At 40.1% G+C, this 23,831-nt stretch overlaps 1 protein-coding gene across 1 annotated transcript in view; it reads right to left on the reverse strand.

Moving 5' to 3' along the window:
* LOC107299127 (dickkopf-related protein 3-like) overlaps window positions 1-23,717 on the reverse strand; it is a 36,542-nt gene extending 12,825 nt beyond the window's left edge. The window contains exons 1-5 of the mRNA XM_015828495.1: window positions 23,630-23,717; window positions 20,059-20,296; window positions 12,629-12,766; window positions 11,506-11,586; window positions 1,219-1,311 (exon numbers count right to left, since the gene is read on the reverse strand). Coding sequence (XP_015683981.1) covers window positions 1,219-1,311; window positions 11,506-11,586; window positions 12,629-12,766; window positions 20,059-20,271 — 525 coding nt within the window. The 5' untranslated portion in view covers window positions 20,272-20,296; window positions 23,630-23,717. The remainder of the gene's footprint in view (window positions 1-1,218; window positions 1,312-11,505; window positions 11,587-12,628; window positions 12,767-20,058; window positions 20,297-23,629) is intronic.
* Between the last annotated feature and the right edge of the window lie 114 nt (window positions 23,718-23,831).

A 23,831-nucleotide genomic window follows, 5' to 3' on the forward strand; every position in this document is an offset into this window, starting at 1 on the left:
CAGCAATGCATGTCAAATCTCAAATAAGTCTGGAGATTTTTAAAGTGCCTGTATTTTTATTGTTTTAGAAGAGAACATGATGAAATTTGCAGTGACACTACAATGTTAGTGCAGTGATACAGAGGCAAAATATTCAAACCGTCATCTGACAGTCTGTTTGTGGAAAAGAGAAAAAATGTTCCTAAAATAATACCCAAAGAATATATACTCCAATGAATTAATGGTAATATGCTATTTTAATTGCTAAACTGATTTAAACATTCACTATAGTACAAGACACCTGTGCAAAATGGAAAGCAAGTTATTTTTGAAGAATTTCAAGCAAACAAGAATAACGACGATGATGATGATGATGATGATGATAATAATAATAATAATAATAATAATAATAATAATAATAATAATAATAATAATAATAATAATAATTGGAAAGGACCTTGGAGGTCATCTAGTCCAACCCCCTGCTCAGGCAGGAAACCCTATACCATTTCAGAGAAATGGCTGTCCAGTCTCTTCTTTAAAACTTCCAGTGTTGGAGCATTCACAGTTTCTGGAGGCAGGTTGTTCCACCGATTAATTGTTCTGTCAGGAAGTTTCTCCTTAGTTCTAGGTTGCTTCTCTCCTTGATTAGTTTCCATCCGTTGCTTCTTGTCCTGCCTTCAGGCGCTTTGGAGAATAGCTTGACTCCCTCTTCTTTGTGGCAGCCCCTGAACACTGCTATCATGTCCCCCCTCGTCCTTCTCTTCATTAAACTAGATATACCCAGTTCCAGCAACCGTTCCTTATATGTTTTAGCCTCCAGTCCCCTAATCATCTTTATTGTTCTTCTCTGTACTCTTTCTAGAGTCTCACCATCTTGGTGAGACCAAAACTGGTCTCGTGGTGACCAAAACTGGATGCAGTATTCGAAGTGTGGCCTTACCAAGGCATTGTAAAGTGGTATTAATACTTTATGTGATCTTGCTCTAAAACATATTTTACATTTTACAGAATTGGGTAATAAAGTGCAAGTATTCAGAAACCATTTTATCCATGCTTTTCCAACTTTAGAAACTGTCTTGTTTATGCACAAAATTGTCAGGTCCTGGAACCTTCAAGGTGAGACATTATGCATAGGCATAATGCAACAAACGTAGCCTGATATTCAATCTTCTAAAATTTAACCCTAACTTATCAACTTATAGATAGAAAAAAAGTGGATAAAGATAAAATGCTCACTGCGTGTTGAGGTTTGCAAATGTGACAGTTGTACATCAAATCAGAAAATGCACAGTATTTCCCAATTTCACAGTCTTCATCTATTATGCACTCCTGAGAAAAAGAATAACAAATCTTCAGCAAAAGAAAAGTGTGGTTATTCAGTAAAACTGCATGCGACCAAAGATGCATTTTTGCTCCAAAGGCACCTAGGATAGCAGTGTCTCAATACTGCATTACATAACAAGAGTAATAAAACAATCCTGATGCCCCAAAATGAATTATAGACAGTGTTTCTATACAGCCCATCTGATCCTAATGTTTCAAAAGTGCTTTAGACTATCTCTTTGATGAGTTTTCTCCAAATTACATGCCCCAGACTACAGACCAAATACATAGAAAGTGCACATTTCTTCCAACATGAAAACAAGAAAAACTGGTCTGTGTACCGTATTTTCCGGCGTATAAGACCACTGGGCGTATAAGACGACCCCCAACTTTTCCAGTTAAAATATAGAGTTTGGACTATATCAGGGGTAGGCAACCCAAAACACTCAAAGAGCCACTTGGACATGTTTCCCACCGAAAACAAAACACTGGGAGTCGCAAAACCCTTTTGATATCTAAAATGAAGATAAGACTGCATATATCCTTTTTTACCTTTATGATGTGTGTGTGTGTGTGTGTGTATGTGTGTGTGTGTGTGTGTGTGTGTATGTTTGTGTGTGTATATATAAAATAAAGGTAAAAAAGGATATATGCAGTGTTATCTTCATTTTAGATGTCAAAAGGGTCTCTCTCTGTCTCTGTCTCTCTTTCCTCTCTCTTTCCTTTCTTTCCTCTCTTTCTTTCTCTTTCCTCTTTCTCTCTTTCCTCTAACTTTCTCTCTTTCCTCTCTCTTTCTGTGTCTCTCTCTCTTTCCTCTTTCTCTTCTTTCCTTTCTCTTTCCTCTTTTCTCAATCTTTTTTCTTTTTCCTCATTTTCTCTTTCCTCTCCCCCTCTTTCTTTCTCTCTTTCCTCATTTTCTCTTTCCTCTCCCCCTTCTTTCTCTTTCCTCTCTTTCTCTTTCCTCTCCCTTTCCTCTTTTTCTCTTTCCTCTCCCCCCTCTTTCCTCTCCCTCTTTATCTCTTTCTCTTTCCTCTCTTTCTTCTTTCCTCTCTCTTCTCTTTCCTCTTTCTCTTTCCTCTCCTCCCTTTCCTCTCTTTTTCTCTTTCCTCTCCCCCTCTCTTTCCTCTCCCTCTTTATCTCTTTCTCTTTCCTCTCTCTTCTTTCTCTCTCTTTCCTCTCTTTCTCTTTCCTCTTTCTCTCTTTCCTCTCTTCTCTTTCACTTTCCTCTAACTTTCTCTCTCTTTCCTCTCTCTTTCTCTTCCTTTCTTTCCTCTAACTTTCTCTCTCTTTCTCTTTCCTCTTTCTCTTTCCCTCTTTCCTCTCTCTTTCTCTTCTCTTTCTTTCCTCTTTCTCTCTCTCTCTTCTCTTTTTCTTTCCTCTTTCTCTTCTCTTTCTCTCTCTCCCTCTCCCTCCAGGTTAGGAGAGAGAGAGAATGAAAGGCAGACGGCGCCGAACGGGCAGGGAGGGGGAGGACGGGAGGCAACAGCTCCCGGCCGCCGCCCCCATTGCGTCCTCAGCCGAACGGGCGGGGAGGCAGCGGCTCCGGCAGCGGACACTGCAGCATCGTCAGGGTCACTGCCGCTGCCCCGACCCGGCCGCCGCTCCCGCCGCATCCTCAGCCACTTAGCCATCGCAAGAGGAGGGCGCCAAGGCGGGGTGCACCATGGGCGGCCGCGGCTGCAATGGGGAGTGCTGCCGCGGGGACGAGGGGGGGTCCCAATCGCCGTCAGCCCCGCCGCCCTCGCAGCCCAAGGTCTCCTTCTCCTGCAGCACCGAGGGCGGCGGCAGCTCCCCGAAAGTGGCCGAGGAAGGCATTACCGATGGGGCCGGGCGGCGGAGAGCCCTGTGGCAGCCAGGCGAGCTTCATGCCTGACTGCCGCGCGGCCCGGGGAGAGATGTGGCCGGCTCGGCTTCCCGAGGTGCGATGCCCCGCTGGCCGCCAGCCCAGCCATGACTGCCGCCCGGCCCGGCCTGGGAAGACATATGGCCGGCTCGGCTTTGCGGGGTGCGATGCTCCCGCCGGCCGCCACACCAGCCATGACTGCTGCCCGGCCCGGCCTGGCCTGGGGAAACATGTGGCCGGCTCGGCCGTATTTTCCGGCGTATAAGACGACTGGGCGTATAAGGCGACCCCCAACTTTTGAGAAGATTTTCAGGGTTTAGAAAGTCGTCTTATACGCCGGAAAATACGATATATATGGCTCTCTCTGACTGATTGCCTAACATTGTATTGGACTAATTTATTTAATCATATAAAATCAAACATTCCAATAACAAACAGAGTCTAACACTTTGGTACACTTTTTTCAATACATACATCAAATAAATAAAAAAATGCAGACAGTCTAACAACTTTTAAACAAACTTTTAAAAAGCTACTTACAACCCATCCTCAAAGTTACAACTACAGCTGCCCCTCACCTGCAGTCATGTGATGGGGAGGCACTAGGCAACTGACTGACATTTACAGTGACCTGTAGTTACATAACTATGTATCAACTTTAAAAATGAGCGTGGCTGCAGCCATTTCCTACTCATTTTCGGTTGACACAGCACGGAGGGAGGGGGGTTTACCAGGTGCTTCGCTAAACTAAACAGATTTTTTCCCATGGGAACCAAGGTCATCGGCTGCTCCCAGAACTGCAGGCTGGGCATTTTGTGAAAAGCCCACCAAGAAGTTGTATTGGGGAACGCAGTAGCATGCATAGCTTTAGGGTGGGATTTCTTAACTTTGTATTGGGGATTGTTACTGTCTATTCAGACTTGGTTTCGTTTTTGACATGCCGATACTTTGAATCAATAAACATGTTCTTTGAGGAACTTACAAGCCGGAGTTCTGCTTTATTTGTCTCTGTCTGTCGGAACCATGACACTATGATTTGCAATGCAAAAACTGCCCATTCAGAAAATTGATTTGCTTAATGGCCATGTGATTCACATAACAAGTCCAATCACATGGTGCCTCAACTTTACTATTGCAACAACTTAGACCGAAACTCAAGGCTCAAAAGTTAAGAACTATATGCACATAGCAAATACACTCCACAGTAACTTACTGTACTGAAGAAAATTTTCCCTAACACTGATTTAGTGATTAAACTTCCAAGTTATACCAAAAAAGTGAAACAATTTTTGCCTCATAATTTAAATTTGACCAAGAATTTCACTGAGCGATCAAAGTTATTGATTCATAGTTATTGATTTATAGTTGCATAAACTGAAGACTGAACCCTGAAGACAAACCAAGAAATAATGGATTAGCCAGACCCAAGCTGTCTTCGATTTTATTAAACAAAGAGTGAGCCTCTCCACCCATTTCCTGCATCCTTATTATGAACGAAGAAAGGCTGTGCAAATACGTTTACATTTAGCAATCCCTGTGACAAGGTGATATCAGAACTGAAGTCCAACAGTTCTGGATAAAACAAGGCTTTACCCTACTGAAGAGTGGCTTCCCTGTTTGGCTCTCCTTTTAAACTTTTACTCCTAATACCATTAGCCTTATTTAGGCATGTTTGAGTATCTATGGCTTTCCTAGCCACGCTTCCACAAAGTAGTAGTTACTTCCAAAAGCCCTCCTCCCATAAAGTCTGATTTATATTCCTGATGTTGGTTCGATGGCCAGCATTCATGCTGTCGGTCTCAATAGGTAGCTGTCTTCTGACAGGAAAAAAAGCAATCACGTCTGTTTTAATTCTTTGCAGCAGCTCCTTCTTGTCCAAAAGTCTCCTGCTGATAGCTATTAAGTTTTCCACTCATTCTGCTTGGCCCATCTGAAGACTAAATATTTAATGTGTTTTTCCCTGCCTTTCCTTCTCTGATTTATTTTTTTAAGGCACTATCTTGAATATTTGAATATGGAATATGGATTGAATATGGAAATATGCTGTGTTTCATGTAAGAATCAAAAGTACTTTAGCTGCAAGACCTTTTAAAGAAAGGTAGGGTTTCAGCAAGTCTCCATGGAAAAATCTACGAACTGTGTAGACAGCATAAGAACTGCATACATGGATAAAAGTCAAATGTGTTCACTAAAAGAAGCAAAAGTAAAGACACCCTCAAATCAAGCTTATCTCCTGCAGGCAGTATCCACAGAAAAGATTCATCACAGCCTTCTTCTAAAAGGTTTCTACAACTTCCCAAATTGGTTAACTCCAATAAAATTCTTGGCATCCTTCACCCAAATGCTAACCACGGCCGATTCCTATTTAGCTTCTAAGATCATCTGAGCTCAGGTAGCGGTTGCCACCTGCTGAGGCAGTATACTTACTACTACCATGTTTTCCCGAAAATAAGCCCCACCCCCCCAAAAAAGACCTACCCTGATTTTTGGGGGTGGGCCTAATATAAGCCCTACTCCAAAAATAAGCCCTACTCCAAAAATTAGGACCCCACCCATCCATCCCACCTTGCTACCGCAATGAGGCAGGAGGCTGCGCAGTACATCACGCTGCTGCCATATCGCACTGCTGCCACAATGAAGCAAGGCAGATGGGGTAGAGCTGTCCCATGAGCACCGCACCTGCTTCCTTTAGCCCCCCCGCCAGCCAGGCCATTCCTTGCTCAGTGACCTTCCCTTTCATTTCCCTCCCGAGCTGGACTGCGATGCTACGGAGGATGGGTGGGGTAGGCCCGGTTCCCTTCCACCGTTTCAGAGCCAGGGGGAGGGATTTTTTCTCACGGAAAAAAAATCTTGGGAGAAGTTGGACGGTCTGACTGAACTATTTTTAGATCCACAAACTCTTGTTTCCCTGCAGCAGGAGAGAAACGCACCAGAGCTGGAAAGCAGGTTAGTGTTGAAATTTTTTTGCTTTCGGGAGGAGAAACAGCAGGAAATGGGGCTGCCATTTTCAGAACGGAGAAGGAAAATGCGGGGTGATGCAGGGCGGCAAGCAAGTGCTCTTCTCTGGTCTGCATCACTGTGCAGAGCCGCTCCATTCCCTGTTCTCCATTCTCTCCAATGGCGGCGACGGAGGACTGGTGAAGGGAGATGTCGGGGGAGGCTTGTGCCACCCAGTCACGCCACAAGCCATGGGAGAGTTGGCGGAGGAGGCAGCAGCTGCTGCTGAGCAGGTAATCTGTTGGGTGAAGCGTGAAGAAAGCCCCTCCAGCGGCGCATAGCAGCAACATAGCCTTTCGCCATCACTCCCCCCTGGCTCCAAAACGGCAGAGGGGGACCAGGCCTACCCCACCCATCCTCCATAGCATGGCAGTCTGGCTTGGGAGGGGAGTGAAAGGGAAGGTCACCGGGCAAGGAATGACCTGGCTGGGGGGGGGGGCTGAAGGAAGCGGCTGTGGGGTGCATGCGGCAGCTCCACCCCCTCCCCCAACTGCCTCACCTCGTTGTGGCAGCAGTGGTGCAATATGCCACGTGGCCTCCTGCCACGAGCGGCCACACAGAAGTGGGCCATCAGCCATGCGGGCTCCTGCTGGATGGGGCTGTTGGTGCCGCCGCCGCGAGGCGAGGCAGGTATCATGAAAATTATAAGACACGGTCTGAAAATAAGACCTAATGCCTCTTTTGGAGGCAAAATAAGACCGGGCCTTACTTTCGGGGAAACACAGTATTGATCAAATTACAAGTGCAGTTACTGTGGCTTGATCCAACCTGGATGGTGGATGGACAAAACAAACATGCTAGTCACAATCTAGAAACCAATAAAAAACCTGGTCTCCTTCTATCAACTGTGCTCAATCCAATGCAGTTCCACAAGTGACACACAATTATGTTAGTGGTTGTCATCCAGTTGTGAGTTATCCCTTTCAGAAAAGGAAAGCAATGAAAATGATGACTTTTTTAAAAAGACTTGTCCCAAATGTTTTATCTTCTGGTTAAAAATAAGAAGTTGACTTTTTAGATCCTTGCAATGCTACATTCCCTAAAATATAGAACATGAAGAATATTTCCAAATTTTATGACTTTATCTTTTTTGTTCAACTGCTGGGCTGCATAAACATGTTGCTTATTATGCTGATTATATCTATAGCAGCATGTCGCAGAATCCAGGTGTGGAGAGTGCCTTAGAATGAATAAAAAACTTTTTCCTGTGAAGATACACCAAAAACTTATGTCTGATTAGCTTTGCTAAGTTAGTGACAATAAAGCCAAATGTGGAGTTATTAACAAAGTGATGTACTGTTTAACCAATAAGACCAGAGTTCTTTTCTCTCAACCATTAAACTGAATACATGTTTTTGTTATGTCAAAATGTTGGCCCTTACTTCCCTTCTGTATAGGTTAAGTGTCAAAAAAGAGGTTTCCATCTTATTTCTTAGATCAGAAGAAAGGACACCCTCCTTACAAACACTAAAATTTGTAAGACAGAGTCATAGTAAATAATAACAATAATAATAGTAATAGAGTTGGAAGGGACTTTGGAAGTCTTCTAGTCCAACCCCCTGGTATAGAAGCCCTATACCATTTCAGACAAATGGCTATCCAGCCTCTTCTTAAAAACTTCCAGTGTTGGAGCATTCACTGCTTCTGGAGGCAGGTTGTTCCACTGATTATTGTTCTCGATGTCAGGAAATTTCTCCTTAGTTCTAGGTTGCTTTTCTCTTTGATTAGTTTCCATCCATTGCTTCTTGTCCTGCCTTCAGGTACTTTGGAGAACAGCTTGACTCCCTCTTCTCATCTAGTAGATGAGATGTTTGTCATAAAATCCTAAATATCTGGTCCAGTCTAACTCAAAATTTTTTTTTTAAAAATCAACATACCAGTTCTTTCTGCTCAGATGCACAATATGCACACAATAGTCATGGAAAGAGCACTCAGTACGCAAGAATGAATCATAAACAGAATCACTTTGTCTCAGAGAAGAGAAATCCATTCTGTTGAACTGCTCTATGAAACAAAGATGACAGTATCTGCGGGCAATTAATAGCAGATCCTGTAATCAACAAGAATTTGGGGCCCTCAAGAGGTATCCTTCAACAGATATAAAATGGAATCCATGTGACACCAGAGCCTATTTATAACATCTGATCTAAAACCTTTAACTTTAAAATGTAAAGGCTTTTTTTTTTCTACACATGCATTACCCATGCAACCCTGTTATTATGATTTACATGCTTTCCTCTGTTAAAAACCTCATTATCACATTCCTAAACTCAACACAAAAATTGAGGTATGGTGACGTGGTGAAAATAATATTGAGAAATAGTTTTTGTTTTTATTGAAAACAACATTTAAAGGAAAATTAAGACACATCCTTACAAACCAGGTAGGGCAGAAATGATTCTAAACATGACAACTAAGAAATAAGCCTATTTCAGGAAATATGCATTATGTTTATATAAAAAATGTATAACAGAACAAACTACTTGTAACTATATGGTAAAGAAACACAAAGGAACCAAGTAGAATGTTATTTAACATTCCGAGTGGCTGTGGTTGCCGGCGCCTCGGCATAGCCAGCTGACGCCATTGCTGACTATAGGGGGCGAAATCTTGGCCCCCTCAGAGAGGGCACGCAACTTGGGAGTCCTCCTGGATTCGCGGCTGACATTGGATGACCATTTGTCGGCCGTGACCAGGGGGGCGTTTTATCAGGTTCGCCTGATTCACCAGTTCCGGCCTTTTCTGGACCGGGACGCCTTGCGCACAGTCACTCATGCTCTCGTCACCTCCCGCCTGGACTACTGTAATGCCCTCTACATGGGGCTCCCTCTGAGGAGCATCCGGAGGCTCCAAATGGTCCAGAATGCGGCCGCGCGGGCGGTGTTGGGAGGGACTCGTCGCTCCCACGTAACACCGCTGCTGCGCGAGCTGCACTGGTTGCCAGTGGCCTTCCGGGTGCGCTTTAAGGTGTTAGTTACCACCTTTAAAGCGCTCCATGGCATAGGACCTGGCTATCTCCGAGACTGCCTTCTGCCACAGATTCCCTCCCATAGACCGGTACGCTCCCACAGAGTGGGTCTCCTCAGGGTGCCGTCGGCCAAGCAATGTCGGCTGGCGACCCCCAGGGGGAGGGCCTTCTCTGTGGGTGCCCCTGCCCTCTGGAACGAACTACCCCGCGAGATCCGGACGATTCCGGATCTCCTTACTTTCCGCCGCGCCCTCAAGACATGGCTTTTCCAATAAGCGGGCCTGGCCTAGGGAGGATTTTAAATTGGGTTTATTTTTTAGAAAATTTTAAACACAACTTTAAAATATTTGGTTTTAATTGGTTTTATTTGGCGGGGATTGTGGGTATGTTTTTGTTTTAAACATGTTGTGAGCCGCCCTGAGTCCCGTCGGGAGAAGGGCGGGATATAAATCAAATAAAATGAAAATGAAATGAAATGAACTCTTTATCATACTGAAAGTAATTTAAAAGTTTCCTGTTTGGTAATGAAAGCTAGTGGGCAGACAATGACATGTGCATCATAATGTCATCAGAGAAATGACATGACTTGTGAACTGCTGTCACATATTAAAAATAAATTATATAACTGGGCCACTTCCACAACAACAGTAACATGCACATGCTACTAATGTGATATCACTGTGGCTTACATTATGATGGTATCAGAATCACTTTCATTACCGCATTTACAGTAATCAGAGGCTGATGGAGTCTGTGGTGCTCTCTGAACTGGGTTGTTTTTTTGCAGACATTTCATTACCTGACTAGGTAACATCTTCAATGCTTCAGGGAGTGCAATTTAAAATCCTCTAGCAACAGTCAAAGGATGGTACAATCAGCTGTAATTATTTTTTCCATGGCAAGAACTCTGTTTTTTTATTTCTCCTCCATGTGCTATCCATCTTAATTACATTCAACCAAACATGCATCTTTCTAAAAAATACATGAATGTATGGTTTTAATTTGCTGCTTTTAGTTTCTATTGCTTCTGTTTCAGCACTGATTTGTTAATTACTTTGAGAGTATATTACAGCAGACTTGGCTTCTTGTTAAAGTGAAAACAGCAAGTAATAAAACATTTTAGTGTGATAGCATTATTTTTGCTGGACTACACAGCAGCTGCAGTTTTCAAAATTGTTTATACCTGCAGATTTGAAATCAAATTTGAAGTAAGCAGTAAGCAATAAATGCATGGAAACTTTAGTGCTTTTTCCATCAGTCTTAATACCATACATAAGTTAATAGTTCCCAGGAATTCATATACCACTACAATCCTAATGATTTATTGGTGGATATTTAACTATTTATTTGAAAGAAAGATGGGCCTGAGTTAAAAATGAATCTCCCCAAGAAAGGCAGATTAGACTGAAAAAATAATTCTCATAAAATCTAGTACAATTTTCCTATTTTAAATTATTTTAAGAAAAAATAGCATCTCTCAAGTAAATTAAAGCCTAAGGTACATATAATTTAGCTTCTTGGGGTGAAGACTCTCAAGTTATTTCATCAAAACCATTTCTAATAACTTTTCTGGTGACTGATCTTCTCACATGTAATTAAATACGCTTAATTTTTAATAGGCCCTAAAAAGTCTATTCTTGAAAATGATAAAAAGGTGCCAGATGTCCGATTCACCAATTTTATCAGTATATGCAGAAACATAAGATACAACACAAGTTTTCTCAAACATCTCAAAGATAGTTATCTGAACAGTTATCTACTAATTGACACCGAAAGCAAATAAATTCAAGAGAATTCCAAATAAAAAATAGCATGATTAAATCTATATAAAAACATGTGAATGAAAGTTACACAAGTTATAGATTTAAGGATGGGTGATTATTCTACAACATTTTCTCTGCTTATCATGGAACCCAGAGGAAAGCTTACTGGTTATTTTGTAATCAGAAGCAAGGAGTACAAATCTAATTTCTGATCATGTTTGTGTCTTGTATTAAGTTATTATATTATTCCATATTGCCTTAAGCAATACTGTTTGCACTAAATATTTCATATCCATACAATCGGAAATTACATATCAAAGCCACAAGCAAGCTAAAATCAATATTAATTATATTGCAATTTTCCCTCCAAGTATCTTCCATTTGCAAGACCAAACATCCCAATAATTTAGAGAATTTAGTGATAATTACTTTAAAATGCATGACAGTATGCCTGGACAAATGGCCTATCTTATAACCACTGACAAATTACAGTCACCAGAGTAGCCTATAAATATAAATAATGTATATTATAATGGACTCAAACAATCCTATGTTTAGTTATGCCATATTGACAACTTTTACTGAAGAAATTTATTGATATGTTGTTTTTCAAAAAAAGAATTACTTACATGATTTCTCTTTCTGCCTTCTTGTATTGATGTAATAATAGTTTCAGAGTAGCTAGTAGATCCAGTTTTATTATCCGTTACCTAAGAGAGTAAAACAAGAACACAGCAAAGCAATGATTTTAAATAATGTTCTAGTGCTGTTTTTTTTATTTAGCTCTATGAACAGAACTATCACTTTATAATTATTATGAATCAGACACTTTGGAATTGTGTCATGAAACTGGTGGAATTTGAGTTTGGAGCAGAGAAATGGGATTTGACCTTAGTCTTTCACAGAACACCATGCAGTATCTCTAGACGAAGTATTATATATAAAAAATCTGAAGGAATTACATGTTAATGAAGTTACAAACATAACCACTATTTGCAAAAAAAAGAAGACTAATCTGTCATGAAACCGATTTTACTACAGAGAGGGATCTGTGGCAATCCAAGACCGTTTTTTTACTTTTTTTTAATGATGTTAAAAAGGGGTTAATAGATGTGCTGCTTAATGCTGGTCAACCCTTATAGGCGGTGGTCTGTTTCAACTGGAGAGGCTTTTTTAGAGCAGCCTGCAGAATCTATGAAATATCTCTAATCTATATTTCTAGAGGAAAAATGGCCAAGGTTTAGCTGTGCAACTTTCTGCTATTTTTTGAAAAAAAAAAATAAAGCAGGAATCAGTACATTAGGCCTCTGAGGAAAAACATTTCACTTTTACCCTTAGAATTTGTCAAAATGCCCCCAATATCCCCACCACTACCGTTATTAAACCTTTCTCTTATACAGCTTTTGGAGCCATGCCAGCAAGTAAGAAGTACGCAGTCAGTTTAAAAATGTTGCCCACAGTTGCTTTAAAAGAGCTTCTAGAGATCTCACCAGAAACTGGAGGGCTAAACCACAAAATTTTATTAGAGTTATGCAATAGTTTAGATTTGAAGCCAAAAAGGTGCTTCAAAGTATATAATAAAATAAGACTCCAAACTCTGCAACTTCTTAAACCAAACATATCTTTAAAAAACTACAGATGGGTGCTTTCTGAAATTTATACTACCAATGCATCTGGTGAACACTAAGTTAAAGAAAAACAGTGAAGACTATATGAAATACATATACAAATGCATAAATAAAAACATTTCACCTTATCAATTTCTTGATGTCTATGTATAGTTTTATTTCCAACTTTTGTATCTGTGTAGGATTTATTATGGTAATTGGCAGGAAGCTTCTGAAATTCAATTCCCATTATCTTTTTAGAGCCGTCTTCTTCTGCTTCCATCTAGAAAGATTATATTTAAAGTTACAAATACCATATAAACATTTACATCACTAAATATATATTTCCAGATAGACTCAGCTTTGCAAAGAACAAGTGACTGACTTCATTATCCATGCAAAGTTATTAAATTTATAGAGCAATATACATATACAGAAACCTCATTCAAAACTTTACTATTTGTGGTACTGTCTGCCATGTCTGAAACTGCAGAATATTTATTTTCCAATACAGAGAAGTTTGTTATGCAGTTTTGGTGGCAGAGGATATGGAATATCCTTTTGAAAGTGAAAGGTGATCTTTTGGAAAGGAAGAACAAGTTGGCAGCAATAACACATTTCAAACCAGAAGCAATTTTTTCTTAAGATTTTATTCCTAATTATTTTCTCTGGAGACTGCAATTCTTTCTCCAGTATTCTGAGCTTCTATGCTACATCCATGGTAATTACTAATTAAACTTCAATTTCCTGATGCTATATTACCAATTTAGTAAAATTACAGAGCTATGTTATCCTTATGAATATGAATAGATATAATCAAAAGTTGCTCTCCAGCCTTTATACCAAACATTAATGTGTATGGATTGCAAACAAAAATATTCTTTCATGTAGATATTTGAGGTAAACTCAAGAATATGAAATACATATTTACAGTATATTATTACTTCAGTAATGACCATGATAAAACTAAAAATATTGCAACTTATACTTTTCATTATAGGAGGAAAACACATTCGACGTGGAGTTAAATAAAATGTTCATTCGTGAAAGACAGTAAAGAAAAAATATATAAAAAAACAGGAACAGTCTAGAATATGTTTCTTTGACAAATGATTACAAAGACTTTTACAATTACTTGTCCTCTCTGCTATCTTATTCAATCTTTGAAAAGAAACAGTTGGCAATGCTTGTTATTTGAGCTCTAGGACAAAATAGTCCACACCTTCTCTTAAATCTTGGGTACCTGCCCTAACCCAAAGAGCAAATGAACATATCCTGTTTGCCTTTAGCAAATACATAGAAAGCCAATCAAGAAAAAAGAGCTGCTTAAAGGTAGTCAGGAATAACTACTCTTCATCAGAAAAAATCTGATGCTGCTTATTTTGAGCTATCTGAGTCAGGAACACAGGGTCACCGCGATGTAAAAAAGATGTTGAGACTCTAGAAAGAGTACAGAGAAGAGCAACAAAGATGATTAGGGGACTGGAGGCTGAAACATATAAGGAACGGCTGCTGGAATTGAGTATGTCTAGTTTAATGAAGAGAAGGACGAGGGGGGACATGATAGCAGTGTTCCAATATCTCAGGGGCTACCACAAAGAAGAGGGAGTCAAGCTATTCTCCAAAGCGCCTGAAGGCAGGACAAGAAGCAACGGATGGAAACTAATCAAGGAGAGAAGCAACCTAGAACTAAGGAGAAACTTTCTGACAGTTAGAACAATTAACCAGTGGAACAACCTGCCTCCAGAAGCGGTGAATGCTCCAACACTGGAAGTTTTTAAGAAGAGACTGGACAGCCATTTGTCCAAAATGGTGTAGGGTTTCCTGCCTGAGCAGGGGGTTGGACTAGATGACCTCCAAGGTCCCTTCCAACTTTTTTTATTATTATTATTATTATTATTATTATTATTATTATTATTATTATTATTATTATTATTATTATTATTATTATTATTATTATTATTACTATTATTGGTAACCTAAGGAGTTTACTATCCATCTATAATCTATTACCAAACACGCATCTATAAAGCTCTTCATGGCTTGCCTTCTAGCTATGTCCAAGACCATCTCCTGTAAGGAGAACTGCCCCATCCTATTTGCTCATATTTCCTTTCAAGAGATTAAAAACATGTTTTTTTCACTGTGATCTGCCAGGTATCATTTTGAAATTTTGCAAATAAATAAACAAATTACCACAATTTTTTATTCTCACTGTACTCACAACTAAAAATTTACAATTTAACCAATCACAGAGGAATAAAATTGTTGGGAAGGAAAAACAAAATTATCATAAAATGAAGGATCAAATCTGAATACAAATGGCACACTCCAGGCCAGATCCTATTGGCAACATAGATCATTCTGCCAAATACCAGTCAAACTCTGTTCGTAAGAGAACTGTCCCATCTTTCCCTAACTGCGGAGTTAATTTTCAGTTTGGGGATTATCGCACACCACATTCTTATGACAGACAATGGGCAAATCATGTTAAGGCTGTTAGGCAGTCAGTTTTCAGTTTCATTTTACAGTTGTCAAATCAAAACTAAGCACAAGGCTGAAAACTGTGAGCAAAATAAGAACCTTGACTAGTACCCACAATTCCGCTTTAATACTTGAATTATCACTTGATCTATAAGAATCAACACGTTGATTGTACACTGATACAAAACTATATGAACAGGGCCAGCATAATTAATTAGAGGTATAATTTCCAGGAGTTTAAATCAAACCAATGAAGGAGAATATTTATAGCTCAGAATTGAAATGAGGGGTCCTATGGTGCTCTCTGAGCTTGCTTGTTTTCTTGCAAAGGTTTCATTACCCTAACTAGGTAACATCAGTGCTAGTGATAAGCACTGATGATATTACCTAGTTAGGTAATGAAATCTTTGCAAGAAAACAAGCAAGCTCAGAGAGCACCAAGGACCCATTAAATCAAACCATTATGTTCTAATTTATAGTTTAGTGAGGATGTCTGTTATCAATACAGAGATCCCCTTTATTATAAGTCTATCGACATGAAAGAAAGGCTTCGTTCTTGCTGTTGCTGCTTTTCGTAAGATAGAAAGGAAGGTGGGAGAAGAAGATCAATGCAATTCTAGCTTTCTACAGCAATTAAAAATTCTCAACACGTCAATGGAAAGAAAGTACATTGATTCCAGTGACATTTGTCCAAATAGCACAATGTGCCAGTGACAGAAATCAGAAGCAGAAGCACACCAAGGCTGGCTGTATCCCAGAGAAACACAAGATTGTTTTATAAACAGGCTATGTTTAATCTCTAAAATGAAGCACTGGCACCACCCGTGCCCAGACATGTCTTCTGATAGGAAGCTGTTTTTGCTTCATCCCAGATGCCTGCCTCAGACACTGTTTCCATCTGCAAGTGAGAGGACACTCTGCTCTTAATCAACAACACTCACTGTCCACCAAATCCAAGCCTTGACTCTAGGCCCGGATACAAACTGCAGGTTCAAGCACAACATAAAGTTGGAAAACAGAATATTAGGGAGAAGAGTTAACTGTGAAAGTACAAAGTACTAGATCTCAGAACAAATGAAACCACAAGTACATTCTTTTCAGCCTGTCAGGAAAGCAAATTCGAAACAGCTGAATCACTTTCAGCTATGTAAATAAAAGCTGGGCTATACCAAGAATATCAAGAATACTGAAGACAGACTTAACAGCTTTTTTGATCAGAATAAATGAGTGTGTCAGGAGAGAGCGAGAGGAATAAATCCATGAACAAATTATTCTTAAAAAAAACCTTTGATTTTACACACCAGAATCTTGTTTTGTCTTGTCTCCATTCCCTAAAAACATGATGCTTTTCAAAATCATGAAAATATTTTCCCCCAGAGTGTGGCCAAGGAGAGGGCAGGGGAAAAGAAAATGGATAACAGATACAAATCTGCTTTGAGATTCAGGATCATCAGAACAAATACTTCTTTTCAGAAGCCCAGACATAAACAGTCAAGCTGATTGGCAGATAGATAATTCACAATGAAGAATGAACAAACAAACAAACCAGGGAAGCAACAGGGAAGAGGAGGGAAGCATAGATCATGACACTCAAAAACAGAAGAGAATGAGTTTCCTACATAAGTATCATAAACAGTGCACAAAATAATAGGGATTGACATGTCCAAGGGAGATATTCAGCAACATCCCCTCTAGCTGATTTCTAGAGAAATAAATAATAGAATAACAGAGTTGGAAGGGACCTTGGAGGTCTTCTAATCCAACCCCCTGCTCAAGCAGGAGACCGTATACCATTTCAGACAAATGGTTGTCCAATCTCTTCGTAAAAACCTCCAGTATTGGAGAAACCACAACTTCTGGAGGCAGGTTGTTCCACTGATTAATTGTTCTGTCAGGAAATTTCTCCTTAGTTCTAGGTTGGTGCTCGCCTTGATTAGTTTCCATATATTGCTCCTTGTTCTGCCTTCAGAATAGGTTGGCCCCTTCTTCTCTATGGCAACCCATTAGATATTGGAATACTGTTATCATAATATCCATGGCTATTCTATTTAGGCTACAATACTGTCTGGAACCAGTATGAATGTGCCAGGCAATCTCTATGTGATCTTCACTATCTCCCAGTCTGGTTTCAATCCCAAGGCAAGGTGCTGGTTTTAACCTATAAAGCCTTACTTTAAGGCAGAGGTCCCCAACCTTTTGGGCACCAGGGACCGGTTCCATGGAGAGAGATTTTTCCACGGACCGGAGGGGGCGTGGTTTTGTGTGCTGCCTGCATCCCGCGGATGGGGCTTTGCTTATTTGTGCAGCCCGGTTGCTGGCATGCTGTGGCCTGGTACCGGTCCACGGACCGGGGGTTGGGGACCCCTGCTTTAAGGAATACCATTCCAAGCAGGTTACGCCCTAGAACTCTCTCTTTTCAGTGTCAGGCAAAGGAACATTTAGTTTTTCAGGCTTTCGAATAACGTTTTAGTGGTGTGTGACATTTTAATTTCCTCAATTTATGTGTCACTGTTTTTTTTTACTTTTGACATCTAGAAACCATATAGATAGATCCATGAAGATCTATCCCTAATCTGTTCTTTCAAATCTCTCAATGGTGCATTCATTGCCCCTGTAATTGAGTTCAGCCACCTTGCTGCTGGTTGAGCTCATCTCTTTCCCAGTATTAGAGCCTTACTCTGCTTAGTTATTATTTTATTATTTTCACTACTTTTCTTTATATGTTTAATATAATATTTTAGTATATATTTGCAGTTATTTTTAACATATTTGAATTGTTGGAGTTTATCCAAAATCACATCAAAGGGGGGGGAGGGCTTGGTTTGTTTTTAAATGAGAAGTGGCATACAGAAGTTTCAAATAAATACGAAAACCCAGAAAACCGAGTAATGACTTCTATCATGAGAAATTATTTTGCTGCAGTTGTACCATATTTTTGAGATTCAAGAAAATGGCTTAATTATTTGGACCAATTACATAAAACATTATCACATAAGAACAATTGGTTAGCAGGTTGTTGAACTAATACAAAAATTACTAAAAAAAAAAAGTTTAATTGAATTCCATGGGAAATGTAGGCTGCTATGAATTTTGTAACACAGTAACATCTAAACCATACTGAAGCCAGACCTAGGTCTCTTCCAAGCTCTTGTTTCAGCTTATGACTCAACTATTATTTTCTTAGCAGGTAGGCTCCAATAATAAATTCCAAGGTATAGAAGAGTGGGAGGATGTGGTACCCTGCCGTTTGGACTGAATACCTTGCAAGCTGTTGCCCAAGCATCTCAGCCCAGATAGAATTTTCTTGGCTGCCTAAGAGGTTGGCATGAGCAGCTTAAGGACACAATGAGCTAAGCCCCCCTCTTTCCCCCTCTCTGCCCCATGAAGATGAATAATACAAGTCTAGCATTCAGAAGTAAAAAAAGCAAGCATTTAAAAAGACATAATTAGACAACAACTAGAAACTTAACTATTTTATAAAGTGTCTATTTAACAGGATTTACTTCTTCAAAGAGTGTTTGGTATGCAGCTTATTTTTCTGAGCTTGACTAGTGTGAAAAGGATGAGGCTCCAAATCAAATCAAATGGGATTGGAATTCATTGCTTGATATGCACATTTTGCTATGTCAGTTTAGTTTATTTAGATGTGGATTATATGAACAAACCACTGTGTTTTGTAAACCAGAATTTATGCTTCCAGTCCAGTCGATGCATAGTTAATCGTAGGTTGGCAAGAAATCATATCATTTCTTTCCAAAATGGCACATTCAGAATATTTGTGGAAAGGTTTTTTTTTTTGGGGGGGGGGGGGTGGAATATGAGATACAAGATTATTAGATAATAAATATCTCCTATATCAGAAAAGGGGGAAAAACACAAAGACATTTCCAAAATTCAACATGCATGTATATTTAATTAGTCTGTAAAGCAACAAACCTGCCAGTAATATTTAATGAAGCAGATGGACTTTCTCTCACAGTTATTGATTTAACATTAGAAGATCAGCAACAGGAAAATGTGCCAAATTAAATCTCTCCATTTTTCAACACGTAAAATGCTTGAAAACTCTGTATCAATTTTTCACATCATGAAAATAGTTAATCAGGATGGGAAACAAGCTCAAACTATACTCCACCTTAATATCACTGGCCTGAAAATATGTGTGTGTGACTTCAGGGGAAGAAAAATGAAAGACGAGCAAAAAGTGATTTTTTTTCTTTTATATAAAATAAAAGCATAGATAAGAAAACAAGATTAGGTATAAATGAAGATCAAACATTTCTCCTTTGTAAGAGATTTGCAATTAAATTTCTACATAAATATGAATAAATTCTTTTGGTGTGTATTTTAGAGTTACAGATATTCTGTATTCTGCCTCATTCTCTCCACCCTCTTTGCCTTTGACATTTATTAATTCTTTTGAAAACGATCAGATTAGAAAATGCTGTTACATTTCAGTCCTTCAAAAATGCACAGCGACTATAAAGCATGCCCTGAAGTATGAATTAACTCCTGGAGGTCTAAAACTATATAAATATTAGTGGAATAAAAATAGATGTTGATAATGGTGATACTTAAATAAAACATTCATACCCCTAATGTTTCATACTCTCTCTTGCTCATTGTCTAGGCCAGAGGTCCCCAAACCCCAATCCATGGACAGGTACTAGGCCACGGCATGCCAGAAACCGGTCTGCGCAAACAAGCAAAGCCCCATCCATGGGATGCAGGCAGCACACAAAACCATGCCCCCTCCGGTCCGCGGAAAAAACCTCTCTCCATGGAACCGGTTCTTGGTGCCCAAAAGGTTGGAGGCCTCTGGTCTAGGCAAGTCACTCAAATTAATCTATGCAACCATAGTAGGCTGAGCAGGTAGATTTTCCACCATTTTATTACATTATTCTCACTACGCAGACACGTGCCTTTTCTTCAAGTATTCAGTTAAAATGGTAATCATTTCAGGAGCACTGGTATATTATGTTTTAATTTTATTGTTGTTAATCTAAACCCCTTAAAAAGCATAGTGTGGTAAGGTTCCCCATCAGCTTTAAACATTAAATTCTTTCCCCAACTCTTGGGGCAAAGTCTTACCTCTTTGACTGCATTGGTCAGCTTATACTGAGTGTCCTCCATCAATTCCTCAACTTCCTGGAGCATTTCATTCAGGCTAGTTTCATCCTTTGGAAAGCTTAGAACTATCTCCTGGGGTTGCTCCTTTTTCTTACTATCTGAAGCAGGAGCTGAAAAAACCAGGCCAAGAAGAGCCGGCAAGAACAGCAGCCTTGTCGAGCCAAGCAGAAACATCCTCAGAGCTGCTGCAAATAAGTCTCTACAGGGAAAGACCAGAAACAAAAACCTCAATCTTTTTTTTTCCCCAGTGAGAGCATGTCTTAAAAGAACTTCCAGATCCTCATTACACATATTAGATGATCAGTATTGAAAGCCAAGAAATGACACATTCATGTTCTAAGAATACGAATCTAGCTGGATCTTCTGCTCATTACATTAAGGGTAACCTTCAAAAATGCTGCAACACTGAAAATTTCTTTTCAGAATTCCAGCTGTGACAAAGTACTCAAATATCTTTTCTCTTTCCCATCTCTCTTTTCTCACACCTGGATACATATAATATCTATTGCAGAGCTTGCCATTCAACATTAAATTCTTTCAGAGGATAATTGCCCTATAGGTTCTTGCCTCCCTTGATCCTTTGGGGATTTCTGCAAACCCTGGGGTTTTCCCAAGCCTATAACACCATCCTTTTGCATGAATAGTAGAGTTTTAAAGTTGTTGCATGAAGCAATATCTACAGGTAGTCCTTGTTTAGTAACTGGCTGATTTAATGACTGCCCAGAGTTTCAACAGTAATGAAAAAGTAACTTTATGACCAGTCCTTGCTTTGCAGGTCTGCAAGCAAAGGAAAGCTAAAAGTAAGATCATAAGCACATCTGCAATTTCACTTGGCAACTCCTTGGCTTAACAACTGAGTTGCCAGTCCCCACTGTAATTGCTAGTATACAACTTTCTGTATAAAACCCCTCTTCTAACAGCAAACCAGCTTGTTTGATTCCCCAAGCTTCTGAGTTCCATTAACTAGAAGAGGTTTCAGCCTATACTGGCACATACAAGGCCAGTCAGATTTTGAGGTGGAAATGATGAGAAGTCCCTTGTTAAGGAAAACTGCCTCATCTTTACATTATGAAGTTCCTTCTTAAGATAAAGCCTAGCCATCTTTGAGTGAATGGTGCCAATTTGGCTACATAAGAACAAATTCACTCTTTGAGGAAATGAGTAGCTACTGCAGCTTCAGGCTGCAGGGTTGAATTATCATTCTGATCCACAAATATAGAGGACAATTGTACTGTATTTAAGTATTTAAAATGTACCAAATGTTCTTTTTTAAATTATAAATGCTTAGAAGTATTCCTCTACAGTTTAGCTGCCTGCTTACATTTTGATTAGCATCTTAGTTGCTAAATGAAAAAAAAAGGGCAGAGATACTGTCCTATCCTAAAAGCTAATTTCTTATGTACTGTACATTTTCTATATATGGATATTCTCCAATTTCCATCTCCATGGAAGTAACAGTATGTAGAATTGGCTCCAAAGAACTCCAGTGATTTCTGCAATCAGGGCAATTACAAAATATTCCAGATGTATCTGTTTTTGAGGTTAGTCACATTTCTAGCTCAAGAATCATTGTCTTTCTATGGACAACTCCAACCATACAATCATTCCCCATATATGTGGCAAATTTAATTGATACTTGAATCTGAAGTATTCTGACCCACTAGTGAAGGATTTAATTTGTCCCGAGTATCAGTACCAAAGTTTTTAATCCAAAATATATGGTGAATGGATTCAAGCAATTTAGGGGAATTTCAATAGTACCTGATAAGATGGATAATTTATTTATTCATTTTTATAATTATTTATATCTTATTATATTCTCCCAAAGGAACTTACAAGCAGTATAAAGAATAATAAAATGTGCTCAATATTATTTAAAAGTAAATAGCAAACATCTATGATATTTTCCAGGGCACAGTTTTTGGGATGGAAGTCCAAATAAGCAGGCTTCTGAGATGTCTGTTCTCTTCCTCACATTCCCTTTAGAGAGTTCTCATAAAGATATCTATATATCAGTCATTTATCCTAGTATGTATGAAGAGAAAGTCAATTAGGCATATTGATTAAGGCACCAGGTGCCAGGTGTGAACAACCAGATGCACAGGTGAAGAATTCAGATAGCTGGTTTATTGCTGAAGCCTTTTCCCAGGAATCTTCTCAGACTGATAGTTGGGTAAAACTAGATAAGATTGAACTGCATTCACATAGGGATTCCAGACTATTTCCCAATTTGACTTCTCCCGCCCCCCCTCAGCCAGTCTCTCTCCAAACCTGACCTAACTTTGAGCCAGTCAATGTCTCTTAGCCCTATGAAGGAGGCAATGGAAAATCATTTCTGAAAAACATTGCCAAATAAGTTGCAGAGACTTGCCCAAGCAGTCAGCAGGAGTTCACATTAATTCAAAGCCCGCCCCCTTTGCATGAAGAACATTTTCAGGATGCATTACGAATTTACTGTGCACCACATATGCATAATTCATCCACATAGTTACATATAATACAGACCAGGGAAAGCTTCTAGGCAGTTTGGGGCCTCAATCTGTTCCTCCCCCCAGATATTAAGCCCAGGAATTCTTACTGGAGTGAATTTATTTATTCATTCACTCTTTAGATCGGTAAAGAGTTTATTCATTACTCTTTAATTACTTTATTAGCAACTCAAGGTGAGTTACTCCCACCTCCTAATTTCCCTGTAATAACAACCCTGCCAGGTGGATTGGAGTGAGAGCCACTGACTGACCAGAATCATCACCTGGCTTTCATGCTTACAATGGGACTAAAATTCTAGAGTCAGCACTTAACTAATAACTATACCACTAAAATCATTAAAAAAAAAAGTATAAGGAGAAAAGGGTCAAAGTCCAGGAAGCGGCTCTTTGCCCCGGTTTCCCTGAGGTTGCAGCGACAGACAGCCTCATTAGGGTTGCCAGGTGTCCACTATTTGAGTGGACAGTCCACTTTTTTCACATTATGTTCACTATTTTTTTTCACAAAATAGTGGACATTTTTTTTTATTCAAAAGCTTTATGATGAAATGGTACGTAATCTAAAGCTGTACAGTCTACTTTTTTTGCTACTTAACCCCCCCCCCCCCGCTTGTCCGCTATTTTTTGGAAGCAGACCTGGCAACCCTACCGTTACAACACATTTCCTAAGCGCGCAGAAAATGAACGGGCCAGCCGCTCTTGTAAAAAGGCATCTTCCATCCAAACCCCCCCCCCCCCGCCCGAAGGCTCCCGGCGCGGAACCCTCTGAGCAGCCTCAGCCCCGCCAAGAACAGATTGCCGAGAAGGATGCAAGAGCAGGCTAATCCAGATAGGCTCAGGACGAGCCTCGAAGAAGCTTCCCCCAAACCCCAGCCCTAAGCAGAGACCAAAAGCTCCTCGACCCCCGTCCCCTCCACTCCTCTCGCAGGGGACGCGTTCGCCGAGCGCACAGGGCGAGAGCTTAGACGTAGGACCGATGAGTAAATAAAGAGCATTTTTTCCATCGCCCAACCCCAGCCCGGTTTTCCACAGCCCTGCGTGCCTACCCGCCAGCCTAGAAGAAACCGGTCTTTTAGCCCTCCGACCAGCTCCTGGATCTGGAAAACGCGCGCTTAGCTCCTCCTAGGCCCGCCTCGCCGGTCTGCAGCCGGTCTGCCTGGTGCGCCTGAGCGAGGGATGCGTTGGCACCTCCGCGCCTCCTCCTCTTCGCCGACTGGCTGGGCCACCCGCCCTCGGGAGGGGACGAGG

This window comes from Protobothrops mucrosquamatus, unplaced genomic scaffold, assembly GCF_001527695.2.
Source record: "Protobothrops mucrosquamatus isolate PMUCROS unplaced genomic scaffold, P.Mucros_1.0 scaffold4579, whole genome shotgun sequence".
NCBI lineage: Eukaryota > Metazoa > Chordata > Lepidosauria > Squamata > Viperidae > Protobothrops > Protobothrops mucrosquamatus.